The following is a 20,337-nucleotide window of genomic DNA, read 5'->3' as shown; positions in this document are numbered from 1 at the left end:
GACGGTCTAAAAGACTTAGATGCATCCCCCATTTAGTGGCTTAACCAGTGATTACAGCATGGATGCGACAAAAACAAAGAGCTTTGTGCAAAAACTCCTCCATTATTCAAAAGTTGTTGCTATTGATAGGGCTTAAACTAAATTATTTTGTTCTTTATGAGAAGTTTGTAAAGTGCCATTTAAAAAGAGATTTATAAAAAATATATAAATATAACAAAAAGATAATAACTTTTATGTTCAAAAATATCATTTAAGAGTGTAACGTCCTCATAAAACTATCAAAAAAAGAATTGTCAAACTTAAATGATAAAATATTAATTTCAAAGACGTGTTTCTTGTGCTCAAAATATATGTTCTTTTTTAGTCATGCTAATTATGCTCCCATATATAAAGAAAGCCAAGGAATAGCCCCCTTTAGTTCAAGGCCAATTAACAAAGTTTAAATTCAATTTTGATGCTAAATGTTTTTTAAAAATAAAATATTTAATAAATATGACCAAAATAATACATACACTATTGAAATATTTATGCCAAATACAACAAAAAAATGTCTGAAAAATATAAATAGAATTGAGTACATCCTACAATAATCTACTTAATTCCATCTTTATATTTTAGCCCAATTCTATACTGAACAAGTAATATAGATCTTGTTCTATTTACCATATGTAATGGTACACCCACCACACCAAATCTACTCCATTTGGGTGAAGGGTGTTGAAGGGTTGGGAATGAGATGAGAAAGGGTGGGAAAAGGGAAGAAAAGGAAGTAGATTCTGTGTGATATGTGAACCATTTACATACGAGGTAATGCAATGATCTAAACGGGGGACCTAGGAAGTGTTAACAAACATAAAATTGTCAAATTTTAAATCCGATTCTATTGTAACACGTTAAGTTTGAGTAAAATTACAACTGGACAAAATTATGGATTCAATGGTTATAAATACTAAATAGACATAGACTGACTGCCACACAACCAGACAGACAAATGACAATTAAGACTACCATTTCGAGCTCACACAAGAACCCAAGCTTGAAAGAATCAGCATCCAATTTAAAAGCCTGATCATCTTTTGGTTCCATGTCTTTGGAGAGAAAAACAAAACGGATGTCTACTATGGTTACAATAGAAACTAATTTTGAAAAGAAAAACCACGTAGCAATTGCCTAACGTTAAAGCTACAAACTGATTGCCCAAATACTAGACGACATTTTATCCCACAAAAATGAGGGGAAACTAAAGCCAAAAAGAAAATCTTTTAGATGTTCACAAAAGATGCAAAAATATGGAACAGGGAAGCGAATAAAGGGCAAAAACAACTCCAGAGGTAAGGAAGTGTGCACATTGAAGAGAATAAACACCTGAATAAATTTGGAAGCCAAATTACTATAATACTGCTAACCCTTCGCAGCCTTTTCCACATAGGCCTGCAATAAAAGAGACGGATTATATGACAAGATTGAAAGGCAACAAGAAATCAATAGTCTTCGTTTCACACCGTAGACAAGAAAATTTCTGAATGCAATGTTGATGCAGAAGCTAACATATATCTCTAATAGCAAAATATGGTGAGACATTACAAATATACATATCTAAACTTTCCACGGCAATTACGGTTGTAATTGAACTTAACGCAACCTAACAAAATTTACGGATGGTCCCATAATAGAAACCTAATGGCAGATGGTCTAACGGAGCTTGAATATATCATCCTAAAATTGTGATTGGACCAAAACACAACCTTACAAAACCGACTTGTAATGTAAGAATTGCTCCCACTCAGTGTTGTTAAATATCCGCTATAGTGCCGGTATACCGGTGTTGCGTATCAGAATTTTGACTATCCAATACGAAAGCGGTATTGCATTTCGACTCAGCTACGCTCAAAATAGCGGCACTTTTCTTATAAACGGGTATGGCATTTTGGAATTAGCTAATGTTGTAGGCTTTTTTTAGCGGTGGACCAATATTATTATTATTATTATTATTATTATTACTATTTATAATAAGTGGAGGACCAATATCAAAAAACATTTTAAAAAATACCATATGAAGTGGTGGAGTGCTAAGTTGGTGAGTAATATGTATAATTTTACCTAAACCCACACTACTTAGGTAAACAAACTAAAAAGAGAAAAGTATCTCTCAGCCCTAGTGTTGTTGGTACTCATCTAAAACAAAGAAGAGTTCGGCTGATGGTTCTTCATCTAGGAAGGGAAGGCAGCATGTGGTTGAACTGCAAGATCTTGTCTTGGTAGAATCAAAAGCAGAATTTGAGAACATTTATTTAGATGATTCAACTGAAGAAGCCACAGGATATGCCTCTCACTATCTAAAAATGAGAATAATGAGAATAATGATTTTGTTGGGTAAAAGGAGAATAATTATATCTTTTATCACTAATTAGACTTAGAACTACCAATTATTAGTTGTTTTAAAGTTTGAATTGCTTAACTTTTGAGTTTTAAGTCATTTTTAACTTTTGAGATTTACAGTTTAATGTCACTCATATTTTTTTAATATCTGTTTATATAGCTTTTATTTGTATATAACATGTTTTATTTTATATATAATTATTTATTTTGACCGCTTTGCAGCTTCTGCTATTTGTCTGCTATGCTATCCGATATTTCTCTTATTGGTTTTTTGGTGATCCGCTATTTTCCCTGATCTGCTATTAACAACACTGTTCCCACTAAACAATATATCTTCAGGCATGATGTGGGACTCTTAACAGCAGTCAAACAAAGAGCTAAGAAATTGGTAAACTTATTAGCAAACAGTAGCAGCAAAGCCTTTACCCTGTAAGCTTGATGCATGGGTCAAACAACGCCATGTAATTAATCAAGTTTAATTAAATCAGTATATTTAATGGATTGACCTATAGTTTTCTCTGGTCTACCTCTTCTTTTAAAATTGTACTGACATGTAGTTTTCTCTGGTCTCCCTCTTCTTTTAAAATTGGATGATCCATTTTGTACACCCTCCCTTACTAATTCTTTTACAAGTCTTTTTCACACATTAAATTATATAAACAGGACCATATTTTTTTTCAACAATAGAAGATATCTAACATAAAGATTAAGCTTTCAACAAATGCAATGACTTCCAGAGTTTAATCTAAATGCACCTTCATATTTAAAAAGAAAATGGAGATGACTTGGAATTCTTCAAAAACAAAATGGTAATAAGTTACCACCACTAACTGACCTGTACAAGTTTGTTAACCTTTGGCTTTGAAAATGACAAATATTGGTCAATTTTCTCTTGTGTCTGAGGAATGTTGGCCCCCTGCATGGTACTCGATACTTTATCAACAACTTTCTTCACAATTGTTTTATAAGCATCTTTATTTACTTGACCTTCTTTCCAGGCTGGTTTCAAAAGCTCCTTAACAAACTCAGCCAGTGCAAATTTAAATGCACGAATCCCTTTCATATCCTTTGTTTGTTTGTCATCATCAAGTTTACCATCTTGGTCCATGTTTTGTGGACCATTCTCTTTTGTACTTTTAGGACCGTCTTGAGAATTTTTCCTTTCCTTGGCTACCTCTTCATTGTTAGAAAGCACTGTGTTATGACCAGGCTGCAAACGGATTAGATTATCACTCTTGATAAGTTCTGAGGAGGCACCCTTAATAGAATCCCCATAATTTTGTTTTCCTAAATTAGACAACGGTGACAGCATTTCTACTTTGGCAATATTTTTACTTGGAGGAATGGTTGGGGGCATGCCACTTGCATCAGCATTCTTTTGCTCATTACTACCAATCATTGGTTCATAATGCTTTGGGAGCCCAACAGCAGGATCTGGCTTGATGCATGTGATCGAAACAGGCACTTGAGTATTTGCTTGGGAAGGACTGTGCTTTAGTTCGTGAGAATTTAAGGCAGCGTATAGCTGCGGAAGCTGCTGACCTGATCCAAGGATATGAGCCAGAGAGGCTGAGAGATCCGTGAGTTGGGCAAGCTGTTCATTGCTTACCGTGTTTTGAGTTGGAGGATTTATTGAACCAACTTGTGATAAGCCCGAATCCATGATATTTGATTCCACAGAGTACTTTTTCTCAGTGGATACTTCTTGGCTGTGGGTAGCATCAACAGTTCCTTCTCTTGAAGGAAAAGCACGAACATCCACTTGACTTTGTCCAACTGCATGGCTGCTGGAAGTATGCAAAGGATTTACATTCTGTGCATTCTGGTTGATGCTTTGTCCTGGAAAAACACCAGTAGAAAGTATTAGGTCTGTGTGAGAATCTGCAAAACTATTTTTCACATTTATCATCACATTTTAATTAAGCAACATTATACTTGTTAAATTTTGGGTTAAATTTATAAGGGCTGCACAGTTAGAGGAGCATCAAGCATGTGCTTTACCTGGAGCAAGCTGTATTCTGTCCTGTTCAGAGATGGCTAAATACGTATCACCCTGGCTTATACCATGCTTATTCTGTGCATCTTCCATATGGCTAGAAGATCCTGTCCTATACTTCCAATCAGGAGACATTTCTGCATCACCCGGCCAAATGTCTGTTGTGCCTAATGACTGGGAGCCGTGCATGTTGGCACCAGTATTTCCTGCTATCCAACGACTGGCTTCCTTCTTATCATTTGAAATTGGTGGTTTACAATGCAGCCTACTCTTATCTAAACCATGCCATTCATCAGTCATAGGCAAAGCAGTAAATCCTGGCTCTGTGGCACCTACATTTCCACTTTTATTCTCCATCAGATTTGCTGTATCAGAGACAGAAATTGTATCATTCCGCTTTGGACTGTCCCTGACTCTATCTGGATCAGCCATGTCGCCATCTGAACCCCACCTATCATCTCTTAGCCTTCTATTTGGACTAATGGAATCACTCAACTTTCGTCTATCCATTTGATAATCTCCACCTGGATTTCTTGCCCATCTATCATCCCTTAATCTTCTATTAGGGCTCTTAAATGATGGCCTATCGTGAGAAAACCTACAATGTTTACCATTTCGACAATTTCCACTAGCGAAAAACCTGCAAGGAGTATCACTAGTGCGGCTAGGCACATGCCCGCCACTCTGCTCAAAAGAATTATCTCTGTGCCTTCTGTCAATTTCCCTTTCTCTAGTGAATTCATCCTTAAATACTTTGCCGTATCCATCAGAGTCATTATCATGCACAAAGTTGCAAGATGTTCCCATTCTACACCTTCCTTTTGCAAAATTTATACAAGCTTCATTAGATCTACCACTCTTAAAAGAACGGTCTTCTCTCTCATGGGCAGCAAAATATCTAGGAGCTCCTCCATCTTCCCTTTCTCTAGTGAATTCATCCATATAAACTTTACCATATCCATCAGAATCGTTATCATGCACATACTTGCAAGATGCTCCCATTCTACAGCTGCCTTTTGCAAAATTTATGCAAGCTTTGTTAGATCTACCACTCTTAAGAGAATGGTCGCCGCTCTCATAGGTAGCGGAGTATCTGGGAGCTCCATCTTCCCTGTGTTTGCCTTCCCAACTATCCTCATGATTTTGGTTATCATGATGCAGAAAATTGCAAAGACTGCCTCTTCTGCATTTACCAACAGCAAAATCTCTGCATGGTCGTGTTGATCCTCCAACCCTAATCCTTTTTCTATCATCAACTCCTGAATCCCGCCTAAAACCACGAGGAGGGCTCCGGCTCCGACTACGGCTACGGCTCCGACTGCTTCTGACAATGACCAAAATTCAAGGGAAGAGAGTTAAAACAAAAAATAAAACAACTGCATCAAGAAATATTATAACAATGGCCATAATAGTATCAGCAATATCTTAAATAATATTCAACAGTGGAAAGGATGACATCACTCTAAAACAATTAATACCTTCACAAAAATATAAACTGAGTTCAAGGATGTACTCAAAATCAAAGCAAACACTCATTAAGAAAAAAATTCTGACACAAATACAGACATGGGAAGCATCCTCCAAAATAAAGAAACACAACATTGCATAATCGATAAATGGTAAATTTTGTCTTTAAAGCTCCCACCTTCTGATCATTACTCCAGAAGATAAAACTATCATTTTGGTCAAGATACAACTGTTAGACTACGAGGTCTGAGGTATTGGGCCCATAAGGCCTTTATGTCTAAATGTCAGTAAAAATCGGAAAAAAAAAAGTGCATATAAAGCTTCCATCAATATATATATTCAGAAAATAAAATCAGACTGACCTGCTCCAAGCATTTTTAGGAGATTGACTGTGTCTCTTTTGTTTCCGTTCCTCGTAACTTCCATCAGTGTCCCATTCTCTTCTTGTGTCCAACACTCTATGGTCTTTAATCATAGCATCTTCCTCATTTGAACATCTATCTCCAGAAAAATATTCCTTTGATGAATATCCCATAGCAGGTCTTAATTTATCATTTCCTTCTGAATAAGCCCATTTTGAACTATTGCTACCAGCAACATCTGCAGAGGACCGCCCAGACCGTATTTGCTTGCTACCGGATGTGAATTTGGGTTCATCACTCAAATCCCACTTTGAAGAGCGCTTTCTATCACTTCCACTCATGTCAACAAAAGAGCTTGTCTTTGAATAATGCAGTGTGCTCTGAATTAACAACAAATAATCAATCACCAGAAACCTGAAATCTATCCTCATTCAACTAACTTTTGCATACATGACTATAAGATACAAGGAAAACTAGGAAAGAATACACCAGAAGCGTCAATAAAAAACAAGCATCGCAGAAAAACATCTATCCCATAGAGAAACAATTGGCTAAAAATACTATTCATTCCATAGCATTTTCGGCTGTTTCTTCAAGTTCTATGATGGAATAAATCCAATTAAACATCGTGTGTCAAGGGTTGAGCTTAGATATCATACAGTACAACAGACATATATTCGCATAACGAACAACCAACGGGATTTTCAACTAGCGCCAAAAAAGGAAGTGTATCTGTTCTATAGATCATGTATGCTAAACATGCTAGAAAGATTAAAAATAACAATAATAATAATAATAATAATAATAATAAATAAAAATAAGAAAAAGAGGGTCTGAGTTGATATAAGACTTATTTGAGGAATAAATCAACACAATACTTTTTAATTAAGAGGCACAATTTATCCTAACCAATTTTATCATTTACGATGTCATAGAAAATCGGTGATGTTTTGACGCAAATACAATGCCAATAGTTCAAACAATATGAATGGCATTGTGAATAATTAAAAAACAAACAGATTTCATGCTAAAAATGTTGATGGAGTTTTACAGATTTTGTTCACACCATTATGTTTTGCTTAAAAAATTAATGATGGGCATTAATCATAATCATAAATGATTATATTCCTTGAATTTTGTTCCTAATATGCAAGAGAATTGAAATTAGTTTTTAATCCATTGATCATCTACCTTCTCTACAGTGTAAAAAGAGAACAAAAACTCCAACCTTTCATTTACCCTCCCTACTTTCCACCTTCAAATAAGGTCTGGGATAAAGTCTAAATTTGGAGGTAGAAATACTCATTCAAAGCAAGACTGAATACAACACCACAAGAGTCAAAACAGATTTATAAAGAGTCGCCTAAAAATTCTTCCAACCATGATAAAACTAATCAATAAGGAGGATAGAGTGTATAAGAGCATATCACCCATCAATAAAAAGAAAAAATATAAGTCCAAGCTGTAAAAATGAGTGTGTTTGATCATTGTTACGATAATTAAAAAAAACAAAAGTGTAGACAACCGACACAGATATTAATATTAAGCCCAAAATGCTTATGCAAGTCTACTCTCGCAGATAGGTGGGGATTAATACCTGTTGCAAGTAAGAAAACAGATTGGTGGGGATTTTCTAAACAGGGTGGTTAGTCATGAAGAGGAGGGATATGGAATTTCTTTCACTGTTTCAGCTGAGCTTGGGACCAGATGTTTGCTCTTTGGCTGGGAGCTTTGATCTTTCTTTACTTTCTTTTTAATAAATTTTCTCACCGACGGTGATTCAATCTCTCTTGATTTTTCTATCAAATACAAATATATTTATTATAACAAAACTGCCAATTTCGTTAGAATTAAATATACCAAGATGGAGAAGGTTGCCCTGCCTTCTCCATTGCAGCAGAAGAAATCCTTATTCCACGGAAAAAAGAGCCTGTACTTTAGCCAAGGTAGCAAAAGAGCATAAAAAATCATAGCTATGCATGACCTCCAATAAAACAGCTTAGAGTGAAACTTTATATTTCCGTCCCATTTTCCCACATCTTTCTTCATCTCTGATCCCTAGAACACATGGAACGGTCTCTGTAGCACCAAGTTATCATTTTTTTCTCAACGTCCTCGAGCCAATGAAATCTCAAATGAGGTATAAAGCAATGAAAAAAACTTCCAAAAAGAGCCTCATTACTGCCAATGGGAGAAGTCGAGTATGTAGAATTCACTGGCAATACCAGATTAACATGTAAAGAGGATCTCAATAGCACAGTAATGGCAAATGCTTGATAAACAAAAACTAAGGCTGAAAGGGTGTCCTATAAGGTCATATAATTGGCTCATGACAAGATGGTTTTGCCAGGTTGAATTGGGATAACAAGATTCGGTCATAATACCAAGCATCTCTGATATTGTTTGCTCTCGATCATATTTTCCTTATACGATACATCCGACTCAACCTAAGCATTTCTTAATGAATGCATAAACCTAATAAATACATAAACCTTTAGCAATGCAACTAGCTCGCAAGTCTAAAATCAGATAGAGACTCCTCCTAGTCATATGTAACTAGTTGGTGTAGTCATATTAAGGAGAACATATGCCAAGTTAGCAAATTGATGTCAGTTTATTTGAGCAAAGACGCTTTCAATCACCGGTCAGACAAATACACAAGTCTAGCTCATCCAACGCCTATGATTATTCTTCAACCAATGAAAGATCTATATTTGTGATGTGATGGCACTTGTACAGCATTTTTATAACATCTAGGATTCGAAGCATCTTATACAGTCTTCAACACATTCAACAATTGGCCACTTGAATTCAGATCAAAGCTACAATGTGTATTGCATTGATTTCCTCCCATACTATTCTTTATTGATGTGTATAGGGCACTAATGAGTCTGGTAAAACTTAATAAGATAACGTGACACATCATTTCCCGTCATTGAACTAGCCAGTGGTTTATTCTGCTATCTCGGAATATATAAAGGCTTCTCCCTTCCAAGACTATCCAATATCAAATTGACTAATGAGTTAAATATCCAATACTGCTTTTGTGGAAAGATCAAACGCCATTTGAAACATTTATGTCAGCTACTTTGTTTGAACTCGGTAACACCTCCACGCATTGATCACATGAAGTTACTGCAGAAAAATTGTATCTCATATTAGCACTTGGAATAATGTACTCTTACTGAGATACATAGAACTAAATCACATAGGAAGGGACCCCGACCCAACTAAGGAACTACCTATAACTAATATCTTAGCATCTGGGTCACGCAGGCAGTTAGTTTTATCGATGAAACCCTAAATGAATAAAGGAGTGCTCTGGGTTAAAAAATAATGTTGATAATAATATTAAAGCACAACGACAGATTAGAAGAAGGGAAGCTCTAAGAATTTGCGACGGTGGCGGTTTCACCGGTACCTCATTTTCATGTCTCCAGAATTCACTCAGTATTAGCGATGGGGAAATCTTAAAGTATACGCAGTAATTTTCCGCATGAACGACATAGATAACAGTACGAATCCATACACAAGCAATAAACTCGGAAATCCATAACATTCAAATTGAAGCAGATACGCATCAAAAGCAATTAACGATAAAGTAAATTAGGTTTCAAAACAAGCTCGAGATTGAAATTAAGAGCGATAGAGTAAACCCTAGATAGGACATGGAAGAATGGAAGCATAGTAAGGTTAAGAGAAAACTCACAAGTGAGTGATGAACAGTGGGTGGCGAGTGGAGACAGAAACCCTAGAGGTGGGCGCGGAATTTTGTCAGGTCGAAGCTTTGAGCAGAGAGAGAGAGCAACGAAGATTCGTTCCTGTTTCGTCAACTAGTATGTGATGCATTTAACTTTGCTTTTTGCTCTCTCTTCGTACAATTATTTACTTTATTTATTTATAGTTAATTACTACCCAGTATCATTATTAAAACTATTACGTATTTATTATTTAATGACTATATAATTTTAAAAGTAATAACACTTATATATTTAATATGGACTTTAAAATGCTAATGTTTTTCAGATCACTTTAAAATGGTAATTGAAATGTGTGAGTGTGTATTCCCTTTTCTAAAGGGTGTAATAGTTTGTTTGTTTTATTCACTAACAAAATAATCTCATTTTATATGATATCAGATCAAATGATATTAAAATTAGTAATATGATATATCCATAACTCATCATTCTATAACTATATAATAAAATTCACCGTTGGATTGAAAACTATTATTATATAGATCACGTTAATAAAAATTTCATCAATCAAAAATCATTTGATATATTAAAGAAAATGATAAAAATTAACGATTTTCATAAAGTTTTGCAAGACGTTAGTTTTTATGTATTTCATTGACATGTCAAATGATTTCCGATTGATACTAAATTTTATAGACATGATCTATATGATAATGACTTTCAATTCAACAGTGGATTTTGTTATACAATTATGCGGTAAAGAGTTATCGGAGGTGTCATGTTACAAAGTTTAACACATTGTTATCATTTGATCGGAGAATAATGGTGATCATGATATATACATACTAAAATATGTTTTCATATTTTATATTGTATACGTAGATTTTTGTTACGTTATGGAATCATAATTGATTGGAGAGTTCAAGTTGCGAGATGCAATGGTAGATTTGAACTTCTGATGTCGTGAAGAGGGTTAACGTGTAAGATTAGCACTCAAACGTTTAATTTAGTATGTGAGTGAGATGAGTGAATGCAGTTTGAATTTAAAATTGTGTATTTAGATAATGGTGTTTGTTCCATTTATATAGTGAAGTGGTTGTAACCACGGGTTATTCTTCAAGTGTATGATGTACAGGGAGTCGTTTGATGTATTTTGGACTTGAATCTCTTACGATCTTCCCCAAGGCAATATCCTTACGATGCAGGCGATTGGGCAAATTGTTACTTTCTCTAGGTCACGGTTGTTGGCTCCTCTAGGCGGCCCAGAACAATTGGCCACAAGATTTTATTTATGCTTGGCAGTGTCGGGACTTTTGTCGTTTTTGCCCTTTCGTGTCGGTCACAACCCAACTCGAATGGAAACCCTAATGGTCTCCTTGGGAAAGTGCACCTTTAATGTGCCACATTATACATATGTCTTTTTGCAGGTTCTTTCATAATGATCTTTAGAAGCTAAAACACTTCAGTGTCTTCTTGAGGCGGTATGGAGTTTTGATGGTGCTTTATTACTTTTTGAAGTGTGAGTACATGAAATTGACATTGTGATATTGTTTTTACCTATTTAAGACGTATGAAATTGATCTCGAGTCAACTACTACAGACTTTGCACTAACTTGTGATGTTTTCCCACAAAGTATATTGGACATCTATAAGTTTGTTCCCTACCAAGGGTCAATACCCCTTTTCTCCAAGTGAAACCTGATCCGAGTTTGACGTGTGGCAGACACACAACAACCCTTTAAGTGGCAAGATACTAATAGAGGGTGGGCTGATTATAGTCATTTTAGAGGAAATTACCACTTTCTTTATGTGTATGTTGTAACACCCTTCTAAAATACCCCAAATATTTAATAACAACAACAAATATATATATATCAGAGTAATCATGCACCAAGGATGTCACACAACATTTCACACCATAATAACTGTCATGCTCTTTATTTAATCAAAACAACATTTTTGCAAAATTCGCAGCGGATAGAATCAACCAACCATTCAAAACATATAACGTTTTACAGGTAAAAAGGTTCAACAATCAACAATAAACAATTAAAACATCCCGTCCCGATGTTACATCTATCAGAGCACGACCCACTACGTAGACTACACTAGACTCCAGGCACTAGCTTCTACTCAACTCATTGCTCATTACCTGAAAAAATAGTTGTAAGGGTGAGTTCCTCAATCGATATAACAAACATTATAAATTATCATGTTATGTTAAGTAAATTTACACGTTAATCACCCTAATCATATCATGCATTTAGTAACGGCACATCAACTCAAATATCATACTCAATAACAACGTAAAATGCAACTCAATAACGACATAAAATGCAACTCAATGAGACTCGACTCGTCATGCATGTGGTACCATTCGGAGTAAAACTCCCAACTTAAAATCATTGCCAGTTTAGTGGGCATCAAGGCATAAGCCTTCAACTTTCAACTTAAAATTTTGCCAATCCAGGCCAACGTGGTGTGAGCAAAGCTCCAATTTTTGCCAATCCAGGCCAACGTGGTGTGAGCAAAGCTCCGACTTAATGCATATGAAATGTACATGGCATACACGACTTTAAACTTTCGACAACATAATCATAATAGCAACACAACAAGGTTTTCAACATAATCAACTTATAATCAACTTTGGCTCATCAAGCCTACAACTCAGTATTTTCAACAAAATCAACTTATAATCAACTTTGGCTCATCAAGCCTACAACTCAGTATTTTCAACAACTTTAACACAACTTATCAACATATTTATATCAACACTTCATAGCATAACCCAACAGAATTACTCATCAAAATTAACGATAGTAGGCTAATCGCCAATTATGTTCACAACATTAAAAATATCAATTTTCCCACTCTGCAACAGTGTTAACCGGTTAACGCCCTGGGTTAACCGGTTAACGCAGGACAAAAATACATTTCTGGCAAAACGCAACAGTGTTAACCGGTTAACGCCCTGGGTTAACCGGTTAACGCAGGCGAAACAACACATTTTTACAAAATATAACAGTGTTAACCGGTTAACGCCCTGGGTTAACCGGTTAACGCCCTGGGTTAACCGGTTAACGCAGGCAAAACAGCAGTTCCTGCGCTAACACAAGGCAGAATGCCGAATTCTCCGCATTTTCCGCCGTTGGAGGACTTCCGGACCTCCGATTCCAATTCCGTAAAAAGCTATACGTTCGGAAATTCACAACTAACCCAAACACATATTCAATTACAGCCTAAACACAGTTTCATCCAACGTAATTTCACAGCATTCATAATCCCAATTAGGGTCAATTCAACGGCTATCACTACCCATGACATGTTAATCTATAATACCCATTAAACGACGATAAACCCCCCTTACCTGAACAATCTGGCAAATCTTCGAGCTTCAAGCTTTTCCGTTCCTCAACCTTTGCTCTCTAGCTCTTCCTCTTTGCCCTTTCTCCACTTTTCACCTTTCAGCCGCTTCTCTGTTTCACGTGAAAAACTCTTTACCAAAAATGAAAACCCTTTTCTCTTATTCCAACATATATATATTTTCCAAATAATTATTCCAAATAATAATAATAATAATAATAATAATCCAATAATTCAATTTATTTAATTAAATTATTAAATATATTATTAACTTAATTTGAATAATCCTCTTATTTTATTTGGGGTGTTACATATGTTCTGTATTGCGGGGTTTTGATTGCTTTAGTCATATATGTTTATTGTGTTTCTGATAACACCCCTGAGTCTTTATGTTAGGGATTTGATCTATTTGGTCGTACCCCGAACTCGTCGTTACCTTACATGATCACAAAGAAAACAGATGTTTTAGAATTTGTGTTGTATTCATTAATAATAGAAAATATTTTCTAGAGAAAAATTAGTTTAAAAATATATTTTCAGTGTGTGTGCGCGTGCATATGTTTGTGTGTGTATGTGTGTGTGCGCGCGCGCGCTTTAGCCATATACTTTTACGAGAATGCCATTTTACTTTACAAATAATTCACTCAACCTAATTAAGGTAGGGCTTCCTTGCACTTTAAGACTTTGTCAAATGCTTTCATTAGTGAACATTTACTTAATTTCACATGAGATACGGCTTGAGCTTATATTCCATTTGGTTTCCATCATTGGTTAGTCAAGTCCATCAAACCCTAATACTTAGGTTTTGATAACATGAAACTATATCACATTTTTAGACTTGATTTAATTAAATTATATCGTTATTTGATTCAATTTATTTTATATTATTCGATATTACTCGACATTTTCTTATTATTTATTTCAGGTATCATTATTTAAAGCACATGTGAAAAAGAAAGAAAAGGGGTGCAAAAAGAAGATTTTCTAGAAAAAGCAGCAGGCTGAAGCACCAAAGCCCAGCCCACGTTTGGAACAAAGAAAACTGTTGTCACGACCGCAACAAGCACGTGCCGATCGCCACGTCCTAAGACCTAGTGTTACGACCGTAACACATAGTGTGACGGACGTCACACATTCCACTCCTATATTTTAGGCTTTACGTGCGTAACGGAATGGACGGTTTCCCCTAAAATCTCTCATGCACTCGGAGACGCTTGGACCATACTGAAGACACATTCTAGGAGACGGTTATCTTGGGAGGTGAATATAAATAAACCTCACAAAAGTCAATTGAAGTTTTCTCGGCCCCGTACAATTTTTCCAGCATTCTAATTTTTCAAGCAATTTATTTCTTTATTTTTTTCTAGTTTAATTTCTGAAGCATACAATTTACTTTCTCACGACAGTTTCTACACCAGAAATTATTGTGTAATTTTTACTGGATCTAACCTTATGTTAGATCATAGTATTTTATTTCCTTATTTTTACTTTCCTATCTGATCAAGAATTGTGAAGAACAAATCCAACCGACTTGTGGTGGAGTGTTCGAGCATCGAAGTGTAGGAGATAAAATCCAGATTTCTAGTATTTTTCCAGGTTCATTAATTAATTGATTTATCGTTTTAATTTACATATGCTTTGTTCCGCTGTTTATATATGTTGTTTGTTTGATATGGCCGTATTTATGCATGATTATTGTTTATGCATGTTCATCATGTCTGGCTAATTAATTTAGATATCAGTATGTAAAGTAAGCGGAATAAAGGAATCAAAGTTGAGTTGGTTTAAATTTATTTCAGAATATAGTCACTCTTTTTCTAGTCTTAATTTACAAAGTTAATACCAAGGTTTTTGTACGAGAGTAAAAGACATAAAGAAGTTAAAATCAATAGAACGACGGTTTGAGTTTTTAACTGGACAGTGTAAATTGAACATTAACTTTAAATCAGGGCGAAAGCAATTTTTAAGGTTAATTAAATTCTAATTATTTTCAAAAATTATTTTTAAAAGTTAAATGTGAGGACGAGAGTTAAGCATTTAAGTTTAATCATATAATCTAAGTCAACAGAGCGAGAGTTTGAGACGAGGGTGTTTAAACGGTTAGTATTTTCTCAAAAGGAGTTTCTATAGATTCTATTATTTTCAAAAGTGATTTTAGACTTAACGAAATAGTGAGAGCGTACGTTAAAATATAAAGTCATAGTCTGATTCAACAGAGCGAGAGTTTGAGGAAAAGACTTTTAATTAATAGTGTCTACTGAAAAGACTTATTTTAAAATTAAGAAAAAGACCAACGAAGATTTGATTCCCCAAATACGACGAACTACATACTGATATCCATATTATTTGATATTTTATCTAGATCCAAATTTAGTTTTATTTTTTCCCCCTAATCATTAAAGTATCATCCGCCTTAGCTTTACGCAGTAACCCTAGAAAAAACGGTAGATCGATTCATTAAGTCCCTGTGGGATCGATATCTTTTAAAACTACGTGATTAGACTGTGCGCTTTCAGTTAGTACCCCAATAGACTCATAAAGTCGCGATCAAGTTTTTGGCGTCGTTGTCGGGGACTTTTATTTAGTCGATATCGTAACTCTTCTGTTACGCAGTAGAGACTAAGCCAAATTTTATTTTTTCCCTTTTTCGTTGATTTGTATGCCACACACTCGCTCACAAGGCGAGCCGTATTACTTACGAATCAATGACGTCGAACGATATCTCTGATTATTACGACGAATTCGGGAGTATCGTGCTAGAAACAATCTTCCTCCAATCGAAGTTCCTGATCTCAAAAATCTCCTTCCTTTAACGATACCAGCGATGGCCGAACCAGCTCGTGCTCTTCGAGATTACGCTGCTCCATCGCAGGATGAGCCGCATTAGAGTATTGCTCCACCCGCAATCGAAGCGAACAACTTTGAACTTAAACTTTCGCTGTTGCAGGCAGTGCAACAGAATCAATTTTCTGGAAATCCTACCGAGGATCCAAACCTTCATTTATCCGTATTTGTCCAATACGCTGACACTGTTAAAGCTAATGGTGTCACTTCAGAGGCAATTCGACTTCGTCTCTTTCCTTTCTCGTTAAGAGATAAAGCTAGAAGATGGCTTCAGTCTCTTCCTTCCTACTCAGTCACCACATGGAATGAGTTGAAGAAAGTCTTTCTTGCCCGATATTTTCCTCCAAGCAAAACAGCTATGTTGAGAGCCCAGATAAATGGATTTAAGCAAAAAGATAACGAATCTCTTTTCGAAGCATGGGAAAGATACAAGGACATGATGAGACTTTTCCCACACCATGGTTTAGAGGATTGGTTAGTAATTCACACCTTCTACAATGGTCTCTTGTACAACACAAGGTTAACAATAGACGCCGCCGCCGGTGGTGCGCTTATGGATAAACCTTACACCGACGCTTATCAACTTATCAAGAGCATGGCCCAAAATCATTATCAGTGGGGAAGCGACCGAACAGTGGTAGAAAAACCTCAAACAAAAAGTGGCATGTACGAGATAAGTAGCCTTGATCATGTTAATGCAAAAATGGATGCTCTTGCCTAGAAAATTGAAAGTTTAAATGTATCACCTCCAGCCACCGTGGTTGTCGTAACTCAAAATTGCGAGGTCTGTGGAATTCAAGGTCACACTCCTATAGATTGTCAACTCCTAACAGGAATTCAAACAGAACAGGTGAACTATGCTCAAGGAAATCCTTACTCGAATACCTATAACTCAAACTAGAAGAACCATCATAATTTCTCGTATAAAAGTAACAACGCTTTATACGCACCAGGTCAAGCTCCCAGTCAAGCTCCAGCTGTACCACCTGGACATCAAAAGCCGACCCCATCTACACCTAACAATAACGTTCCTAGGAAATCCAACTTGGAAATCATGATGGAGAACTTCATAGCTTCTCAACAGCAAACCAATAAAGAGTTCTTAAACCAGAATGTACACACTAGCGAACAGATTAAACAACTAGCAAGTAAAGTAGATGCCCTGGCTACCCATAACAAAATGCTTGAAACACAAATCTTGCAAGTAGCTCAACAACAAGCGTCTACTGCTGCCCCAACTGGTACATTTCCTGGACAGCCACAACCTAATCCGAAAGGCCACGCTCATGCAATTATATTACGAAGTGGTACAGAGGTAGAAGGACCATCTGACCCAAGGATTGAGAACCAAAACTCTAAAAAGTCAACTGAGGAAGAAAGTAAACCTAAGGAAAAGGAAGAGTGTAATAAGGAAACCGTAGAAAAAAAAGAACCTTATGTACCTCCACCGCCTTACAAACCACCTATCCCTTATCCTCAAAGGCTAATTAAAACCAAAAACGCGGGCCAATTTAAAAAATTTATTGACCTACTGAAACAATTAAACATCACAATTCCTTTTACAGAAGCTATTACACAAATGCCCTCATATGCTAAGTTCTTAAAAGAAATTTTATCTAATAAAAGGAAACTTGAAGATAACGAAACCGTTACACTCACTGCTGAGTGTAGCGCAATAATCCAAAATATGCCTCCTAAACTTAAAGATCCTGGTAGTTTTTCTATACCCTGTCATATAGGAAAATTTGTCATAGACAAAGCTTTATGCGATTTAGGAGCCGGTATCAGTGTTATGCCCTTGTCCATATGCAAGAAACTTGAAATGAGAGAATTAAGACCAACTAAAATGTCTGTGCAATTAGCAGATCGTTCCGTTAAATATCCCGTAGGAATTCTTGAAAACGTTCCCGTACGCATAGGTCAATTCTACATTCCCACCAATTTTATAATTATGGACATAAGAGAAGATGAAGTTACCCCCATTATATTGGGAAGACCCTTCTTAGCAACTGTCGGTGCTATCATTGACGTAAAACGAGGACGACTCACTTTCGAAGTAGGAGAAGAGAAAATTGAGTTTATTCTTTCCCAATTTTTGAAAGCACCTGCGATAGAAGACACATGTTACTTCATGGATATCATCGATGAATGCATAAAAGAAACAGAAATAGAAAATGACGATTTGTGCGACTATCGTGTGGAAGACAGACTGAACCAATGTTTAGCAATAACATCAGATCCTACGCAATGCCTTAAGAAACCAACCCTCGACCTGAAAACACTTCCCAAAAATCCGAGATATGAATTCCTAAACTTAGAACTTGAACGACCAGTAATAGTCAATGCAGACCTAGGAAAACTTGAAACCGAAAAACTCCTACATATCTTAAGAAAATATCCAACCGCATTAGGATACAACATCACCGATCTTAAAGGGATAAGTCCTTCTATTTGTATGCACCGCATCATGCTAGAAGAAGACTGTAAGACTTCTAGGGAACATCCGAGGAGACTAAACCCGATCATGAGTGAGGTAGTGAAGAAGGAAGTAACGAAGTTATTAGAGGCAGGTATTGTAACACCCTTCTAAAATACCCCAAATATTTAATTAAAATAACAACATATAAATCAGAGTAATCATGCAATTAAGGGTGTCACACATTTATTTCGCACCATTCGTCATACTATTTAGTCATGCTCATTATTTAACTCAAAACATAAAGTATTGCACAATACGCAGCGGATAGAGATCAAATCGATCATTCAAAACATGTAACATACTACATGTAAACTGGTTCAACAAACATCAACAACACAATTAAAATGTTCCCTCCCGATGTTACATCTATCAGAGCATGACCCACTAAGGAGACTACACTAGACTCCAAGCATTAACTTCTACTCAATCACTGCTCATTACCTGAAAAATAGTTGTAAGGGTGAGTTCCTCAATCGATATAATAAGCATTATAGAATATAATGTCATGTTAAGTAATTTAACACATTAATCACCCTAATCGTATCACACATTCAGTAACGGCACATCAACTCAAATATCATACTCAATATCAACACAATTCATACTCATGCTCAATGCCAACACAACACACGTATAACATTGGAATACATCCATTCATATTATACACTACACATATATTATGCAATGAGACTCCATGCATGCGGTACCGACTATTCGTGAACATATAGTTCAACTTCACCGACCAAATCCAGGTACGGCTACCAAGCTCACCAGTCCCACTCATTTGAGACCTAGTGACTCACATCACTAATTCCTCACCATGGGAATTAGCTACCACCCCAAGGGCCATGCTATGCACGCTAATTCACCTAGCATGCAAACATCAAAAACAATCCAAATGACTAACATCACTAATTCCTCACCATGGGAATTAGCTACCACCATAAAGGCCACATTATGCACGCTAATCACCTAGCAATGCAACATCACAACAATAATCCACAATGGACCGATGCTCACTCTCTAAGCCATAAAACAGTCCATTCACAACACATGCATAACATACACATTCACAACATTATGCATACCATCATACATTATCAACACATGTATCAACACATCATATCATGTCAAATAATTAAACACAGTATTAGCACACTCTACTAATACCTATACTGCTCAAAACAGCGGGAAATAATCCCTACTATATCACACACCGATATAGGCAACCATCAATTAGGCACACAACATTTTAATTAACAATTTTTCCACTCTGCAACAGTGTTAACGCCCTGGGTTAACCGGTTAACGCAGCACAAACACGCTTCCTGTCCCAAAACTTAACAGTGTTAACCGGTTAACGCCCTGGGTTAACCGGTTAACGCAGCACAATCAGCCATATCTCAGCATTCACAACAGTGTTAACCGGTTAACGCAGCACAATCAGCCATATCTCAGCATTCACAACAGTGTTAACCGGTTAACACCCTGGGTTAACCGGTTAACGCAGACAAAACAACAATTATTCAAAATACATAACAGTGTTAACCGGTTAACACCCTGGGTTAACCGGTTAACGTAAGACAGAAACTGTTCCTGCGCTAACACAAGGCAGAATGCAGAATTCTCCGCATTTTCCGCCGTTGGAGGACTTCCGGACCTCCGATTCCAATTCCGTAAAAAGCTATACGTTCGGAAATTCACAACTAACCCAAACACAGATTCAATTACAGCCTAAACACAGTTTAT

At 36.2% G+C, this 20,337-nt stretch overlaps 1 protein-coding gene and 1 non-coding gene across 5 annotated transcripts; both read right to left on the bottom strand.

The window, feature by feature from the left end:
- Positions 1-858: 858 nt before the first annotated feature.
- LOC127079500 (zinc finger CCCH domain-containing protein 38) lies at positions 859-10,077 on the bottom strand. Of its 4 annotated transcripts, none has more exons than XM_051019884.1 (6): positions 9,914-10,077; positions 7,802-9,339; positions 6,205-6,584; positions 4,381-5,699; positions 3,215-4,218; positions 859-1,431 (listed from the first exon to the last, which is right to left on the bottom strand). In XM_051019884.1, the coding sequence occupies exons 3-6, from the start codon at positions 6,543-6,545 to the stop codon at positions 1,402-1,404; spliced, it is 2,694 nt and encodes an 897-aa protein (XP_050875841.1). In that variant the 5' UTR covers positions 6,546-6,584; positions 7,802-9,339; positions 9,914-10,077; the 3' UTR covers positions 859-1,401. The 4 variants fall into 4 exon arrangements, with proteins under 4 accessions (XP_050875841.1, XP_050875843.1, XP_050875842.1 ...); XM_051019886.1 differs by having other exon boundaries at positions 4,381-5,696; XM_051019885.1 differs by lacking the exon at positions 7,802-9,339.
- Positions 10,078-16,467: 6,390 nt separating this feature from the next.
- LOC127088755 (small nucleolar RNA R71) lies at positions 16,468-16,574 on the bottom strand. Its single transcript, XR_007790574.1, has one exon. It is a non-coding gene; the product is annotated as a small nucleolar RNA R71 (small nucleolar RNA).
- Between the last annotated feature and the right edge of the window lie 3,763 nt (positions 16,575-20,337).

Source organism: Lathyrus oleraceus, chromosome 5 (assembly GCF_024323335.1).
Source record: "Lathyrus oleraceus cultivar Zhongwan6 chromosome 5, CAAS_Psat_ZW6_1.0, whole genome shotgun sequence".
Classification (NCBI taxonomy): Eukaryota; Viridiplantae; Streptophyta; class Magnoliopsida; order Fabales; family Fabaceae; genus Lathyrus; species Lathyrus oleraceus.
This window is presented reverse-complemented; position numbering and strand designations above follow the sequence as displayed.